The 15849-nt window shown below is 51.9% G+C and overlaps 1 protein-coding gene across 4 annotated transcripts in view; it reads right to left on the minus strand.

The window, feature by feature from the left end:
* Positions 1 to 13912, minus strand: part of PFKFB3 (6-phosphofructo-2-kinase/fructose-2,6-biphosphatase 3) — a 44061-nt gene extending 30149 nt beyond the window's left edge. For 3 of the 4 annotated variants that reach the window (XM_065670245.1, XM_065669725.1, XM_065669810.1), the window contains exons 1-3: positions 13864 to 13912; positions 12752 to 12783; positions 10709 to 10812 (exon numbers count right to left, since the gene is read on the minus strand). In XM_065670245.1, the coding sequence (XP_065526317.1) occupies positions 10709 to 10812; positions 12752 to 12783; positions 13864 to 13890 (163 nt within the window). In that variant the 5' untranslated portion in view covers positions 13891 to 13912. Of the gene's footprint in view, positions 1 to 10708; positions 10818 to 12751; positions 12784 to 13863 lie in introns of those variants that run through there. The other variant, XM_065669985.1, reaches the window with a different exon arrangement.
* Positions 13913 to 15849: the final 1937 nt, after the last annotated feature.

Genomic DNA, 15849 nt, shown 5'->3' on the forward strand with positions numbered 1-15849 from the left:
TGGCAGTTTGATATGAATCACAAGGGAAGATGGTGTGCTTCATAGAGCTAGGAAGTGACCCATTTTCCCCCAAAAACAACTGCTGTTCCTTGAGCTAAGAACCAGAGCCATGTATCTGAAAGGGGCCTACAAAGATGCTGGGGAGGGACTCTTCATTAGGGACTGTAGTGACAGGACAAGGGGTAACGGGTTAAACTGAAACAGGGGAAGTTTAGATTGGATATAAGGAAGAAGTTCTTTACTGTAAGGGTGCTGAGGCACTGGAATGGGTTGCCCAGGGAGGTTGTGAGTGCTCCATCCCTGGCAGTGTTCAAGGCCAGGTTGGATGAAGCCTTGGGTGGGATGGTTTAGTGTGAGGTGTCCCTGCCCATGGCAGGGGGGGTGGAACTGAATAATCTTGAGGTCCTTTCCAACCCTAACTATTCTATGATTCTCTGTGGTGGTGACACTGGTGAAAGCACATGTTTCCATTCACCATGAGCTGTCTCCACCAAATAGGATGAAGAAGGGGGAAAACCGCGTTCATTGCATCTGTCTCAGTATTTCTGCCATCAAGGAATCCCAGCACAAACTCAGTGCCCCAGATAGGGTTCAAGTCTTGTTTCTCACTCCTTGAAAACCAAACAAATGACTCCAGGAGAAATGGGCTCACTCCATGTGCTCATCCCCCCCATGCCCATGTGCAGCTCTGCACTGCACCAGTGGGTCTGTGCTTCTCTACTTGCACCTCCTGGGTTGACGCCTGTGGCAATGGTAAGGTCAGAGGGAAGGTTCACATTTCCCAGCCTTGCTGTTTACCCAGTGCTCGGGCTGAATTAAAACAACTGCTAGAGATTGGCCTGAGTAAACAAGAGATTTGATAGGCACCCGACTCCCAGGCAGGCTCTCCTGCCAGCTTCCCAATAAAGAAAGAGAGCCGGGCTCAGGCTGAAGGCATGACCTTCCTTTGCTTCACGTTGTGCTTTCATCATCCAGGTTTGGATAGTTTCAGGCACATAAATGATGGGCATCTCATTCCCACTGCTGCGTGAAGGTGCTTGTGGTGCTTTGTAGGATGGTTGTGTCTCCCGACCTGTGCATTAAGCCACCAGGAGCTACAGTCTACGCCCATGAAGGTGCCAAGACCCATGGAAGTTTGCATGGGCAGAGCCCAGAGCACTTCCCAAACCTGCCGGCTGTGCAAAAGCAAGGTCTTTCTGCTGTTGTGGCTAATGGGGATGCCACCAGCATGGGCTTGGGGTGAAGGCAAGGGTGGCCAGAGGGTCAGTAGCTGCAGTGACAGGACAAGGGGTAACAGGTTAAAACTTAAACAGGGGAAGTTTAGATTGGATCTAAGGAGGAAATTCTTTCCTGTGAGGGTGGCGAGGCACTGGAATGGGTTGCCCAGGGAGGTTGTGAGTGCTCCATCACTGGCAGTGTTCAAGGCCAGGTTGGATGAAGCCTTGGGTGGGATGGTTTAGTGTGAGGTGTCCCTGCCCATGGCAGGGGGGTTGGAACTAGATGATCTTGAGGTCCTTTCCAACCCTAACTATTCTATGGTTCTATGATTCTATATCTGCAGGACATGGATGTGTTATGTGTCACCTCCTTGTGCTACTTTAAACACAGATGCTCATTTCAGAGCTAAAGAACACTGAAAACCCATTTCAGAGAGGGTGCAATCCAGCCCCCCATGCCTGGACAAGCACAGCTCTCTTGCACACGTGCAAGAGCACACACACCACCACCTTGATCCCTGGCAGCTCATGCCACTGCTGCCTTCGGATGCTACTCAAACATCTGGTCCTTTTGCATTCAGACAGAGTCAGTCATCAAAGAAACAGGGTGACTAAGATTCAGTGCTGGCACATGCCAGCCCCATCCCATGTTGCCTTGTCTTGTCTTGTTTGCAGCCGTTAACCATCAAGGCCACCCAACCCCATTGCTGTAAGCTACAAGCACCACATCCGAAGCCAAGCCAGAAAAGGCAAGCTCAGGTTTTCCAACGTTTGGACTGGTAAAGCCATATCCAAAAAAAGACTTCCTCCCACCTTGACGTTCTCTGCCAAGAAGCTGCCCAAATCGCTGCTGTTGCAACAGCCCTAGAACATTTAATGGTTTATTAAATTGCTCTCCTGCCTATGGTGCCAATGTGTTTGACTTGTGCCTGAGCAGCTCAGCTGCAGCCAACAAGCATGAAAAGAAAGAAAGGGGGAAAACACTGCAGCAACCAGAGGTGATTTCATGTTTAGGAGGACCAAAGGCTTTGCTGGCTGCATTCCCCTATGTGCATGTTCTCCATGGCTGGAAGGAGGCGGAAACCCATTTGCCTTGAGCAAATTAACCTTGGAGAAACAAATAAACACAGAAATCACTGCTTGGCAGGTGCCTCTTCTGTCTCAACTCTTCCTGCTCAGGTCACTTCAACAACATAGAGATTTTGGCAGCAAAGCCACTTCTGAGTCCCTCTTCCCACCGCAAAGCCTCATCCTCATCTATGAACAGGATCTAGCTGGGAAACGGTCCCAAGTTGGAAAACAAGCCAATAGTTTCTTCTTTTTTTTTTTTTTTCTTCTTTATTATTATATTTGGGTTTTTTTGCAAAGGGAATGTTGTTTTCAGAGTGTGGATCCATCCCTGGAGCACTGGTGTTGGCACAAAGCAGGGCAGCATCCCATGGTGCTGGAAGTGGAGGGGCTTCATCAGTCTGCCCAAACCCAAATCACAGCCTCAGCAGTGTCCCCCTGTCCCTGCTAGAAATCCCTTACTAACAGGGAAGATTCAGAAGAAAATCGGTGAGTGGGAGAAAAAAGCAAGTCAAACCCTCCAATCTGTGCACCAGGCATGCCGAAGTCTCCTATTGGCATCAAGGGTGGGATGTTTCCCTGGCAAGTGTTCAAGGCCAGGTTGGACACAGGGGCTTGGAGCAAGCTGCTCCAGTGGAAGGGGTCCCTGCCCATGGCAGGGGTTGGAACTGGATGAGCTTCAAGGTCCCTTCAACCCAAACCAGTCTGGGAGCTTATGAAGGGAGAATTTTCCTCCAAATAAACTTACATTGGTGACTAAGGATCCTTTACTTTCTCCTTGTGCAGGGGAACCTGGAAGTGCTCATTTGTATTTTTAGGGACAGACTAATCCAGTCTCCAAGGCACAGAAACCATGTCTGCCAGTCAGTGACCTTCAAGCCACGAGCAAGCTCCTGCCTATGCCGAAGCGGCAGGGATATCCTGCCCAAAACAGGGAACTCGCATCCATTTGGGGGCTTGTAGCCAGATCTGTGTGCAGGAGGCAAAATACCCTATTTCTCTCCCAGTACATCTAGGACACAAACACCTCCTGTCCCAGCCTGTTATCCCTGTTGTTTACCCATCTCAGCTGTTCTCCATGTTTCCTGGAAATACCCGGGAAGCCCAGCAGCCCCTCTGGCACCTCTCATGCCCCTTTTGCATGCCTCTGGAGGAGGCTGCAGCTGCTTGGGATGGTTCTGGGTCAGGCACCCAGAGCCTGGCAGCGTTTCCTCCCTTGCGTGCATGCGAATGGAGCATGCACAGCCCGTGCTGCTTCCCAAGGCTGGCACGTGCCCCGGCGTCCCCGGCATTCCCGGCGTCCCTGCGTGCCAGCGAGCTGCTTGCTGGCCAACAAGTCATAAACACATCAGTAAACAGGCTCAGCAAGCTGCCCTGCGTCAAGCTGAGCAAACAGGCTCCGGAGCTGAGCGACCGGCGTCAAGGAAGGGGATAAATCAGGTTGTCCGAAGGGTCATAGCTATTTAATACCAACCCTGCCGTGTCCTTGCTTGAATGCTGGTGGCCAGGCCCGTCAGGAGGGCACAAAGTCAGGCTGGGGCTGTGCAAGAACATGGAAGCACCTCTTTCTCCCAGTGGATTTATCATCACCCCTTCCCCAACCCCAAAGTAGCATAATTTCTCCCCAATCTGTTTCACAGTGAGACATTTGCCTCTCCACCTCAAATAACCTACTCCAGGGCTGAGCAAAGCTTTCCCCGATTTCCAACCTAAATATCCCCAGCTGGGTTTAACACCCTGCTCCTACCCACATACGTTGATACTGAAGCTCCCCATTGCACTCTGGTAGGGTATGGACCAGTGATGCACACCAAAATGTACCAACCTGGTGCAGACGCACTGCAGGATGCACTGGCACAGCCAGGATCGATGCAAAGTGACCTGGATCTGTGGATAAGGGCAGCTAAAGCCACAATCACCGTGGCCTCCAGCCTGCAGCTGCACCCTGCCGTGCCTCAGTTTCCCCTGAGTCAAGTGATAAAGCTGGAAACCATGCAATGAGGGTTGAAGGACTGAGGAGAAGGAGAATAAATGTCCCAGCAGCCAACTATGAACAGCAGCATGATGAACCTGGAGAAAATAATAATGAAAATCCAATGGGAAAGTCCAATTCTGGGCTGTTTTGCCAGGAAGGTGGCATACAAAGTGCAGGAGGTTGGGTTTTCTGGCCCAGATGGTGCTGGTTCCTCAGCACTAGGGAAGGGCATGTCCCACTCCACGCTCCATGCTGTTGGGAAGAGGTTTAATCTAGGACGGGCAGCACCAAGGAGATGTTTCCAGAATGGAATATATGGGAGAGCACAAGAGTGAAAAAGAATGCTATGAAGACAGTAATAGAAGTTCTTTATAGCAAGGAATATTTAAGGTAGATAACAGGAAAACTTGCCCAGGTATAAGGGGGTGTCTAAAGTGAGATCTCCCTGCCCATGGCAGGAGGCTGGAACTAGATGGTCTTAAGGTCTTTTCCAACACAAACATAGGGGAAAACCGCAATGGGAATCTAAACCTGCGTGCGTGGGTTTGATCTTGATTCCCATCCAGGGCTCATCCCTCCTCCTATGTTTTTGATCAGCCACACAACGGGGTTATGCAGGGCATAAGGCGCAGGGTGCCCTGCAGAGGTGCGTGTGGCTGCGTGTGTGCACGCACGCACTGGGCAAACTGGGATCCCGCCTCCCAGCTGCTGGTTTGGAAATCCTCCCACGTCCCTCAACCTGCGCTCGTCTGATCTGCAGCCTTTGGAGTTGTTCTTATGCCGAGGTGAGTTTCTCCATCGCCGAGGGTGTGTTAGGGAACGGTTCGGCATGCCAGCCAGCACAGCTCCTGGTGCCAAAGAGAATGTCGGAGGTGGTGGGATGCCACAGTGAGAGTGGCAGTGGGGGGGATCTCAGCACTGGGGTAAAGCCCAAGCCCCTGCTGAGCTTCCTATGGAGGGGCTGGACCCTTCTTCATGGGCCAAGTGCAGCCAGATGGGCTTTTCCTATGGAGATAGACTGAGAGAGTTGGGGCTGTTCAGCCTGGAGAAGAGAAGCTGTGTGGAGACCTCAGAGCAGCCTTCCAGTGTCTGAAGGGGGCCTACAAGGATGCTGGGGAGGGACTCTTCATCAGGGACTGTAGCAATAGGACAAGGGGTGATGGGTTCAAACTGAAACAGGGGAAGTTCAGGTTGGAGATAAGGCAGAAGCTCTTCCCTGTGAGGGTGCTGAGGCGCTGGCACAGGGTGCCCAGAGAAGCTGTGGCTGCCCCATCCCTGGCAGTGCTCAAGGCCAGGTTGGACACAGGGGCTTGGAGCAAGCTGCTCCAGTGGAAGGGGTCCCTGCCCGTGGCAGGGGTTGGAACTGGAGGAGCTTTAAGGTCCTTTCCAACCCAAACCAGTCTGGGATTCTGGCACTCTATAACATGGCTACTGAGACTGGTCTTCAGCTGGTGGCATGGATAGAAAGCACCAGGGTCATGCTCACAGTGTAAATACATCAAAGTCCTTCCCCCTCCATGCAGGAGGGAGGCAGGACACCAAAATGAGGGTTTCTTCCAGCATCCTGAGTTACATGGTGGGTTGCTGGCCCTGGGAAGGCAGGTTCCAGCCATGTCTGCCTGCTCCCAGGGTAGGAGATGAGGATATGCTATCAGCAACTGCATCTTCCTGTGGTTTCAGCTCCCAGACTAAGGAGGTCTGAGAGGTGGGAAGAACCCATCTCTCCCCACTGGAGGGTTTCTGGGGAGCAATCAGGGTGCCCAAACCCCCCACTGGGCCTTACAGATCCCACCTTTACAACAGTTTGAAGTCGGGTGATGGTTTCACCTCCAGCAAAGGGTGTCCCCTTCCCACCACAGCTTGGCATGTCCTCCATCATGAAATGAGGTGGGCTTTGCTGCTTGGTGCACAACACCAAGAGCATCAACCACTAATCACAGTGGCTCCTTAAACCCATTAGAAGCTCTCCATGAGTAAATGCTAAAGTGTAATGTCAAAGAGGCAGTGGAGGGATCATGCTCACCAAGAGCTTTCTTGGAGCTGCAGGGACGTGCTGTGTAGGGTGTGATGGGGGGACAGGCACCTGCTCCTTTGGGTCATTGACTCATGTTGCACTCAAGAAGCTGCTGAGGCGCAAGGGGATGCAATGAAACCAAAAGCCAGAGGGAAAATACCCTGGCAAGAAACAGCACCCGGGGTTAAAGCAGGACAATGAGGGGGTTTCCAGCCTTCCAGGAAAGGTGCTAACTGAAAACAAGGTGATGGATTGATGCAGGCATGAGCTGGTGAGTCTTGAGAGATGGGGCCACACGTCTGCTCCTGCCCTTTGAGCAGACGGCTGCGAGCAGACATCTATCTACATCAGTGAGCAGGCATCTGCATCTGCGAGCAGGCACCTACAACTGCGAGCAGACACCTGCACCAGTGAGCAGACACCTGCACCAGTGAGCAGACACCTGCATGTCTGAGCAGACACCTACACCAGTGAGCAGGCACCTACACCAGTGAGCAGGCACCTACACCAGTGAGCAGACACCTGCACCAGTGAGCAGACAACTACACCAGTGAGCAGACACCTGCACCAGTGAGCAGACAACTACACCAGTGAGCAGGCACCTACACCAGTGAGCAGACAACTACACCAGTGAGCAGACACCTACATCAGTGAGCAGACACCTACATCAGTGAGCAGGCACCTACACCAGTGAGCAGGCACCTACACCAGTGAGCAGACACCTACATCAGTGAGTAGACAACTATATCAGTGAACAGACAACTATACCAGTGAGCAGACACCTACACCAGTGAGCAGGCACCTACACCAGTGAGCAGACACCTACACCAGTGAGCAGACACCTACATCAGTGAGCAGACACCTACATCTGTGAGCAGGCACCTACACCAGTGAGCAGACACCTACATCAGTGAGCAGACACCTACATCAGTGAGCAGACACCTACACCAGTGAGCAGACACCTACACCAGTGAGCAGACACCTACATCAGTGAGCAGACACCTACATCTGTGAGCAGGCACCTACAATTGTGAGCAGGTGCCTGCATTTGTGAGCAGAGACCCATCACTGGGACATCCCCAAGAGGAACCTAAAGTAGGCAAGACCCCCCCCAAGCATCTCCTAACCCCCCCCTCCCTGGCTTCTCTGCATCATCAGTGCCCATAACCCCCCCCCCCCCCCCAAGTGCCTTTGATGGGAAGCTCTGGATAAAAAGTTTCCCGTGCTGCCAGGAAAGTACATCGAGAAGCGATGGGGGATATGGCCAGCAAGCGCAGCAGCACTGCCGGCAAGCCAGAAAGCATCCCAAAGGGGCAAAGTTATCCTGTTTAATACCAAAAAGCTGAAGAAAGGCAAATCTCTGCCTTAGCTGTAATCGTTGTGTAAAAGCAGATAGCTTCCCATCAGAGCGTGCTACAGTCTGACTATCTGAAGTTGTGACATCAGGAAGTGCTTGATAGAGAAGGGGGTGCACAGCAGGGATAGTAACGTGTGGATGTGGTGCTGTCCTGCCCTTTCCCTTCACACTCATGTGCAAAAGGCACCTTTGCTTCTGCCAACAAGAAGCTTCTTGATCTCAGCAAGCAGAAACAAGACCAGAAGTTGTCCTAAGTTCTGCTAACAGAAAGCAAAAAGGCCTAATAAAGAGTAGTATTGTTAAGAGTGACAGGGGGCTGGAACTGGATGAGCTTTAAGGTCCTTTCCAACCCAAACCATTCCATGAGTCCATGATTCTATGGTAATACATTCATGGTGTCTTGCTTTTTCCAGCTGGGAAGCAAATTGCACCATCAGTCGTGCCCTTGCCAGCTTGCTAATGGGAACCAGCCGCTCCCAGCATCACACATTCAATCTCTCCTCACTGGCTTTCAGTCTTATCTCCAGCTCCTTCCTAGCCAGCAACAGCCCCAGGACCTCATTTGTCCTTCAGCAAATGACAGACATCCCGCTCTCTGGCACTATCCTGCTGCTTATCACCTGCCCGCTCCCCGGCTGCCCTGTATCAGCACAGGAATTAAAGCACATTATCCAGACAGGGTGAAGGGCATTTTAGGTGCGAGCTCCCAACACGTCCTGCCAGCAGAGCTGCAGCCAGGGACGGGGCTTTGTGCTCCTGGCTGATGCAGCGATGCTCTAAGATATTAATTCCTGCCCTAAGCTCATTCCTTGTATCTGTCCTTGACCATCGCTGCTAGAAACACCTTCCCTTAGCATCTGAAACTGCCAAATGCCTTGTGGTTGGCTATACCGAAACTGTTGTATAGACCCAAAGTGCAGATCCTGAGGCAATGCCACTGGTGAGGATGCCCCAAGAGAAAGGAGGCAGAACAGAGCCAAATAATGAGGATTTAGCACAGACTTGTCACAGAGAGCCAGGAAAGTGATGCCAAAGCTGCAAGTGGTGAGGAACTGGCAGAGCTAGTGGTGGGGTTTGCATTTTACTCCATGGGATAGTCCAGACCCACCTCTGTGCAACCTCGATCTGGGGGGCAGTGAGTGAGCCCGGGGTGAGATGCTGGTCCCAAAAGGCTCCCCAAGGAAAGGAACGGGGTGCCCAGAGAAGCTGTGGCTGCCCCATCCCTGGCAGTGCTCAAGGCCAGGTTGGACACAGGGGCTTGGAGCAAGCTGCTCTAGTGGAAGGGGTCCCTGCCACAGGCAGGGGTTGGAGCTGGAGGAGCTTTAAGGTCCTTTCCAACACAAACCAGGCTGGGATTTTATGACAAAGCCCATTCACTTTGGCCTCTCCACCTCTCCCCAAGGCAGAGCTGCAAGTGGATGCAAGGAGCAGCTGGCAGCTCCTCTGGCATTTCAAGGTTGACCTCTAGAGGAAGTTTGTAGATGAGCCATGTCTGCAAGCGTCACACAACGGCTGCAGTACAGAATTGCCCACAGCCAGGCTTTAGTCCCAGGTATCCAGTGGTGACAGCAAGCACAGCATGGTGCCCAACAAATGGGTTCTCCCCATTCATGTGTGCTGGGCAGGACAGCATGGAAATACATCCTCATTACTGCAAACCCATCGTGTGGCTCCAAGTGCTGGAGACCTCCCTGTCATTTCTGCCACCAGCTCCCTGCTGAGGCTGCAACAGAGCCACGTGAGCTCTTCTCCGGCATAAAGCTCCCCCCAGCTCCCCATGCTCACCCCCAAGGGCTCAGTGCCCTTAAATCCTGACACATTGCTTTCTTCCCCCATCCTCAGCATCTCTCCTGCTCTGTATGAACCCATTTGCCACCTAAACGTAAATCAAGACCTGAAGCGTGTTGCACTGTCAAGATGAGAGGGTGTGAACACATCCTGCTTCACTGAGCCTTAACGGCCCACGTAAATCTCATGTGAGCATCACTGTGGGCAAATCACGCACGCCCAGGGCATCCTCCCCAGAGCAGGGTGAGGTGAGGACCAAACCCAGCCCTCCCTGCCCAGTTCTCGTTCCCTTCCTGCTGCCCTTTCACGCCATGCAGCCTCCATGGGTAACGTCCCTGCAGTGGTACCCTCTGCCCCAGCACAACACCAGTCCAGAGACACTGATCCACTTCAGCAAAGCATCTGGGTTAGATGCTGAGCAGCGTCTTCTCCCTGTGTCCTTGCACATCCCTGCTTAACCCTGCTTCCCTGGCTTTTGTGTCTCGTGGAGAACTTTCCCCCTCTGTTTCTCCTCCCAGTATTGCTGCTAGGAGATACCCCTCTGGGATAAGGAGGAGGTGACGTTAAGGGCCTCTGCTTCACAGCAGTCTGGAGAGGATGGAAAACTCATCCATCCCCACTGCAGGGCAGTACAGAAGGAGCATCAGCGGTTTAGGGCTCATAGCTGGGTCCTTCTTGCCCCACGCTGCCAAGCTAAACGATGGCAAAGGGGAATTGCTGCCAGCTGATGGGATAGAGTTTGTGGTGAAAGAAATGGTTTGTGGTGCAGATCTGAGAGCTCCATGATGTGAAAGAGGGCTGTCCAGGTGGAATACCCTTCTCAAAACCCATTTACCTCCCCAGTCTCTCCTCCCAGGCTCCCAACAGCAGCTCCTCCAGCTGAGCATCCCCCAAAGACCACACAAACACCCGCAGGTTGCCAGTTCTCATCCTGCATGTCCAAAACAGCCCCCAGCAGCATCCCCCTGCTTGGGAACATCATTCATCCTCAGCACTAGCATCACTCAGAGCAGCTTATACCCCACAGCAAGGAGATGAAAACACCATAACCAAGGAAAGGCAGAGGGGAAACCACTGCCCTTCACAGGCTGCATTTCTACCCCATCCCCATCAGCATCACAGCGTGTCCCGCATCCTCCTCCGAAAGCCAATGCTGCAGCAAAGCACCCAGTGCTCCCATCTCCCACCAAGGAGACACCACACGGAACCCAACCCCAGAGCCATGGACCCCCAGATCCCCCCTCCAAGTTCAGGAGAGCCCTCTGTGATGCTGAACACCCCAATCTTACCTTTGCGGAACGGCATGGGGCGGCGGGATGCAGGCTTCCGCCGTGGCGATGACTTGCTCTTCTCTATAGATGTTTCTTCTTGATTTCTATCTCCTTTCTTCCCTCTTTTAGGAGGAAACGGACATATTTGGGCAAAGCCCGGCAGAAACCAGCGTCATTGGGAGGCAGGCACTGCAGAGAAGAGGAAGTGTGCTTGCTGGTTCGGAGCTTTTAACCCCTTGCTTCCCAGAGGCAGCTGGGCTGGGAGAGAGGCGACAGGGACAGAATAAGGAGCTGATGCTGTTAGAATGAGGTGGAAGGCACTGAGAAGTGGGGTTTGGGTTTGTCTGTGGTGGTGGTTTTTATCTTTCCTGGTAGGACCAAGAGAGAACTGAGTGTAACGGATATATGTAGGATAATGAGGTTTTGGCCTCCCACATCCCCTCTGCCAATCTTCAGAGCTCAGCAGAGCACCAATCCTGTCTTCTCTATGGTAGTACTGGGCCAAGCTGGGAAAACTCAACTGCTTCTAATAGAAAGGCAGAAAATCAGAGCCTCAAGCTTAGTATTTCCTGTCTGCCCCTGCATGGGCTGGACCATCCAAGGTAAAGGCAATTGGATGCAGCAATAGGACATGGGGCTGTTGGAGCGAGGCCAGAGAAGGCCACGGAGATGCTGCGAGGGCTGGAGCAGCTCTGCTCTGGAGCCAGGCTGAGAGAGCTGGGCTGGGGCAGCCTGGAGAAGAGAGGGCTCCTGAAGGGGAGACCTGAGAGCAGCTCCAGTGCCTAAAGGGGCTGCAGGAAACCTGGAGAGGGGCTTGGGACAAGGGCCTGTAGGGACAGGCCAAGGGGAATGGCTTGAACCTGCCCGAGGGGAGACTGAGATGAGCTCTTAGGCAGAAGCTCTTCCCTGTGAGGGTGCTGAGGCGCTGGCACAGGGTGCCCAGAGAAGCTGTGGCTGCCCCATCCCTGGCAGTGCTCAAGGCCAGGTTGGACACAGGGGCTTGGAGCAAGCTGCTCCAGTGGAAGGGGTCCCTGCCCGTGGCAGGGGTTGGAGCTGGAGGAGCTTTAAGGTCCCTTCCAACCCAGAGCAGTCTGGGATTCCAAGATTCTATGAACTGGAGGTTCAGATCCTGCTGTGCTAACCCCCATGCTGAGGATGTGCAAACCCAGCTTCTGCGATTACATCAGGACTGAGAGCTGAGATAAGCTACGAGCTGAGCCTAGGTATTTGGAACAGAGTCAGGTCTGTGTGTCCTGATCTCTGCCATCCAACCCGCAGCTCAGGGTGCAGCAGGATGTGAAGGTGGAGCCTTATCACCTGAGAAAGTTGCATATTTTCACTGTGGTTCCTTTACTGCCCTCCCTGCATGTAGAAAGAGGCATTGGCTTGGAGCTAGCTCAAGAGAAACTCTAGCTAAGCAGGTCTGGACCCCATCTTGGTGGTTAACAGCCACACCATGAGCTCTCTGCTGTGTCTTTGCTCCCTGCAGGTTTCTCCTGCCAAGACCATCCTCAAAGCATCCCTGTGCCAGTGGCTGTGGTGGTTTAAAGCCTCCCTGCCCAGCTAGTGCAGGCTCCAGCCCCATCGACCTTAGTGGTGCTCAAGGTGAGCGCTCTCCATCTGCTCCAGTGGACAGATGTGACTCAGTCTCCCCTTGGAGAAGCCTGTTGGAGCCAGTGGGTTGAGAGCACTCAAAAAATACCCCTCAGGCTCTGTTACAAGAGCTGGAGCTCCAGCAGGGACATCAGTGTCTTACACGGCATTGCTGCCTTTCCCCTGCTCTGGGACCGATCACTGCAGCATCCTCCCACGTGGCTGCATCCTCAGCACCATGAGGGACAAAAGCACACCAGACCTGGTGGCATGGGCTGCTGGGCTTCCTTCCAGCCACTGCAACCAGTCAGAGCTGCTGGTTCTTCCCTGTCCCTGGAGAACATGGCAGGACGGGCTGCAGCTGGGACTCTGCCCAGGCACATTGAGCAGGCAACCATTTTCTTCGAGAAAAATCACCCAGAAGTGGAATTTTGCAGGGTATTTGAATCCTAATTGGTTTGTACTGACCTTTCCCAGCTGCGTCTTGCAGGAAGCTGTCTCTAAAACAAAAGCATGATAATAATACTTTAGGCAAATCATATTTTAGAGGAGTTGTTTAGTTACAACTCACCCAGCAGAGTCCTTTTACCTTTCCCCCATGTTTCAAACCCCTGTTTTATGGCTGAGATGCTGTAACTGCAGCCCTCACCCTCATCCTTAACCCCAGAAAACTCCTCTTTGGCCAGGATAAAGATGGAGATTGAACTTGCCTGGCACTGAGTCAATAGGTGCGCACAACCAGGCTTTGTATCAAGGGGTACAGGAGAGACCTACATGGCTCAGCAATTCTGCGTGTACCTAAGGGAAGCAGAGACATCTCTGTCTGTACAGAGTGGAATGGATCTTCATGTCAGTGATTGCCCAGCCAGGAAGTCGGTATTGAACTGACCTCCCTTTCCAGTTACTGGTGCAATAATGGGTGGGAGCAGTCTGCGAGACAAGGATGCTTTGCTTGGGCTGGAGCCACTCAGTGCTTTCAGCCTGAGCATCGCTCACAGGATCTCCTTCACTACAAGCAAATCATAATGCGAACAGCTCATTTCAAATATTGATGACCTTTTGAATGGCTTGTGTGGCACAAGCCCAAGAAGGACGAGGATGCTGGTAACTGCTGGTGCTGGGATGTCATGGGACATGCTCGCACCATCAGTCTGTCTTGCTCCCCCTGCTAGCATCATGCCCTTATCCCACTGCTCAGCTCTTGCCGAGATGATGCATTTACACCTAAGCAGTCTCTCAAGGCTGCACTTCAGTGACCATCAGTGAGTTGTATATAGCCTTGAGGCTCCTGTTTTCAGCCCAAGGCCTTTGCTATTTCTCCCACAGCCCAAGACACCTGGTACCCAGCTCCATTTCTTGATCACCAGCTTGATGCTTCAGCCCTGCAAATGCAGAAGGGAAAGTTGGTTTGGGGCCTCTTGTTTGCAATGGCAATGCTGTTTCTGCTGGGAGAGCAGGCAGCACAACCAGGTCATCAGGGTTTAAGATGCATCAAGGACTGGGAATGATAAGCTTTTGGAAGCTATAACCAACCTCCACATACCCTACAGCCTGACCTAGACAGATTACTTTTCACTAACCTCTGGTATTAGAGCTGGCGTCTTCATATCACAGAGATTAAGTGCTCCATAAAGGTGTCAAGACAAAATTGGATTAGAGAGATGGAGGTTAAAGACTTAGGACCAGGTGCTCTTGGTCTCTTGCAGAGCTCTGGATCCTGCTCTTCTGTTTTGAATAGTTATCAAGGTTTTGGACAGAAGGAAGGAACAGGACAGCATTCCCTGGGAATGACCTGCATGCAGGGAATACTGCAGCAGCACCATCCGCTGTCATGTACCGTAGTGGCTTTCCTACAGCAGGTTTCTAACTGTGGTGTTGCTCTTCCTATGCAAAAAACTCAGTCTTCCCTCTCCATTGATTTCCATCCTTGAGCTTTTGAACACATCCACTTGGCACTGTAGAGAAAACATCACATTTGGAGAAACATCTCCATCTTTCCAATGAATCCAAAGCGACAATCAATCAACGCTGTTTCACACAGGCAAAGCCTTGCCATGTAGTTAACCCCTTTTCTTTTAAACCAGAAAAAAACCCCACCAATGTATGCACTGATTTTGTTATGCCATAAATTCATTTTTACGGTGTCCCTCCTCTGGACGTGCTTGAAGTGGGAAGATGCTTAAAAACTGCTTTGGAAAAATCCCCACATTCTTCCTACAGGAGGAATAAGAATCAAGGGAGAAGCAAGGAAAGCTATAGTCATCCTCCTGGAAAAGATCCTGTTTTCCATATAGCTGAGGTTGTTTTGGCCTTTAAGCGTGTGCTGCTGGAAGCATCCTTGCAAAATCCCTGGTACATGCTTTAGGCATCCCCAGCATCAGCTGGGTTATCTTATAATAAACAGGCAGTGCTGGAAAGACAGGCAGGCAGGCACCACAGCAGGGCAATGAGGTGTCCTGCACAGGAGATATGGTCCAGGGGAGCAGAGCTCCAGTTCCTTGTCCCCTTCTGCCCACATCTACAGGGCTGAAAGCTTAGGGTGTGTTAATGCTCCTTGGACATAAGACACAAGGCTCAGCTCTTACATTTCCATACTAATAAGAATGAAACACAGCTTGAATCCCTGGGCTTTGGGATTTCTCTGTTCCCTGATGCTAAAACAAAAAGAAAGGAAAATCCATAAAGCCGCAATCATGAGCTCAGCAGGGTTCAGAAAACAGAGATGAGAGGAAAAATGTGCAGAAGTAACACGCTATCCCTTCTCCCACTAAGTGCAATGCTTTCTTTGGCTCTCAGTTCTCTGCTCTTCCACTGCAGCTTTTCCACCTCAATGTCCATTTTCCCCCCTATTCAAGTAGGACTTTGCTCACTGCTATGGAAAGCTCTGAGTTTGCTCCTGTGTACAGAAAGCCATGAGCAATGCTCAGTCCCACCACATACAGAGATCACCCCAGGAGCTCAGCTCACTACAGGGCCACATCTGTATTTACTGTCAGCCACTGCATAGCTCTGGGTAAGCTCTCAAGCACATTTGGACTTTGGCATCCATTTCTCTTGTAAGAGTGGAAGAGTTTAGCTTTGCCCACCTTTGTTCTCCAAGTTCATCCTGCACTCCCCTGCATTTTCTCCTCCTTGCACTGAGTTGCTGAGTTGCATCTTGAGTGACACAAAAGGGTTTGTCACAGTACACAGGTAAAATCACACAGCACATCCAACCCTGTGACCTGCAGAAACAGAAGGGTGATCTCACCAGCATAAGTGCTCACTTAGAGAAAGGCTCAGAGTTCAGAGATGCTTTCTTGAGGAGGAGAAAGGAGCAGCTCCTCATTTGGACACAAGACATGCATATCTATAATAACATCCAGAGCTGCCCAGGGGTTAAGGCCCATAGGCAGTGGAGCTGGCTGACCTTAGGAGCAACTCCTACAATTGCCAGGTTTTGCATCCTCTCTGAGGCATGGAATGTCACCACAGTCTTCTGAGGAAAAGGTTCATTTTCCAGCTCACTCTGCAGTGTGTTGATAAGAGCGTTTGCATGAGGTCTGTTCCTCTCATGTACAGACCAG

The sequence above is a fragment of the Lathamus discolor genome, chromosome 1 (genome assembly GCF_037157495.1).
Source record: "Lathamus discolor isolate bLatDis1 chromosome 1, bLatDis1.hap1, whole genome shotgun sequence".
Taxonomy (NCBI): Eukaryota; Metazoa; Chordata; class Aves; order Psittaciformes; family Psittacidae; genus Lathamus; species Lathamus discolor.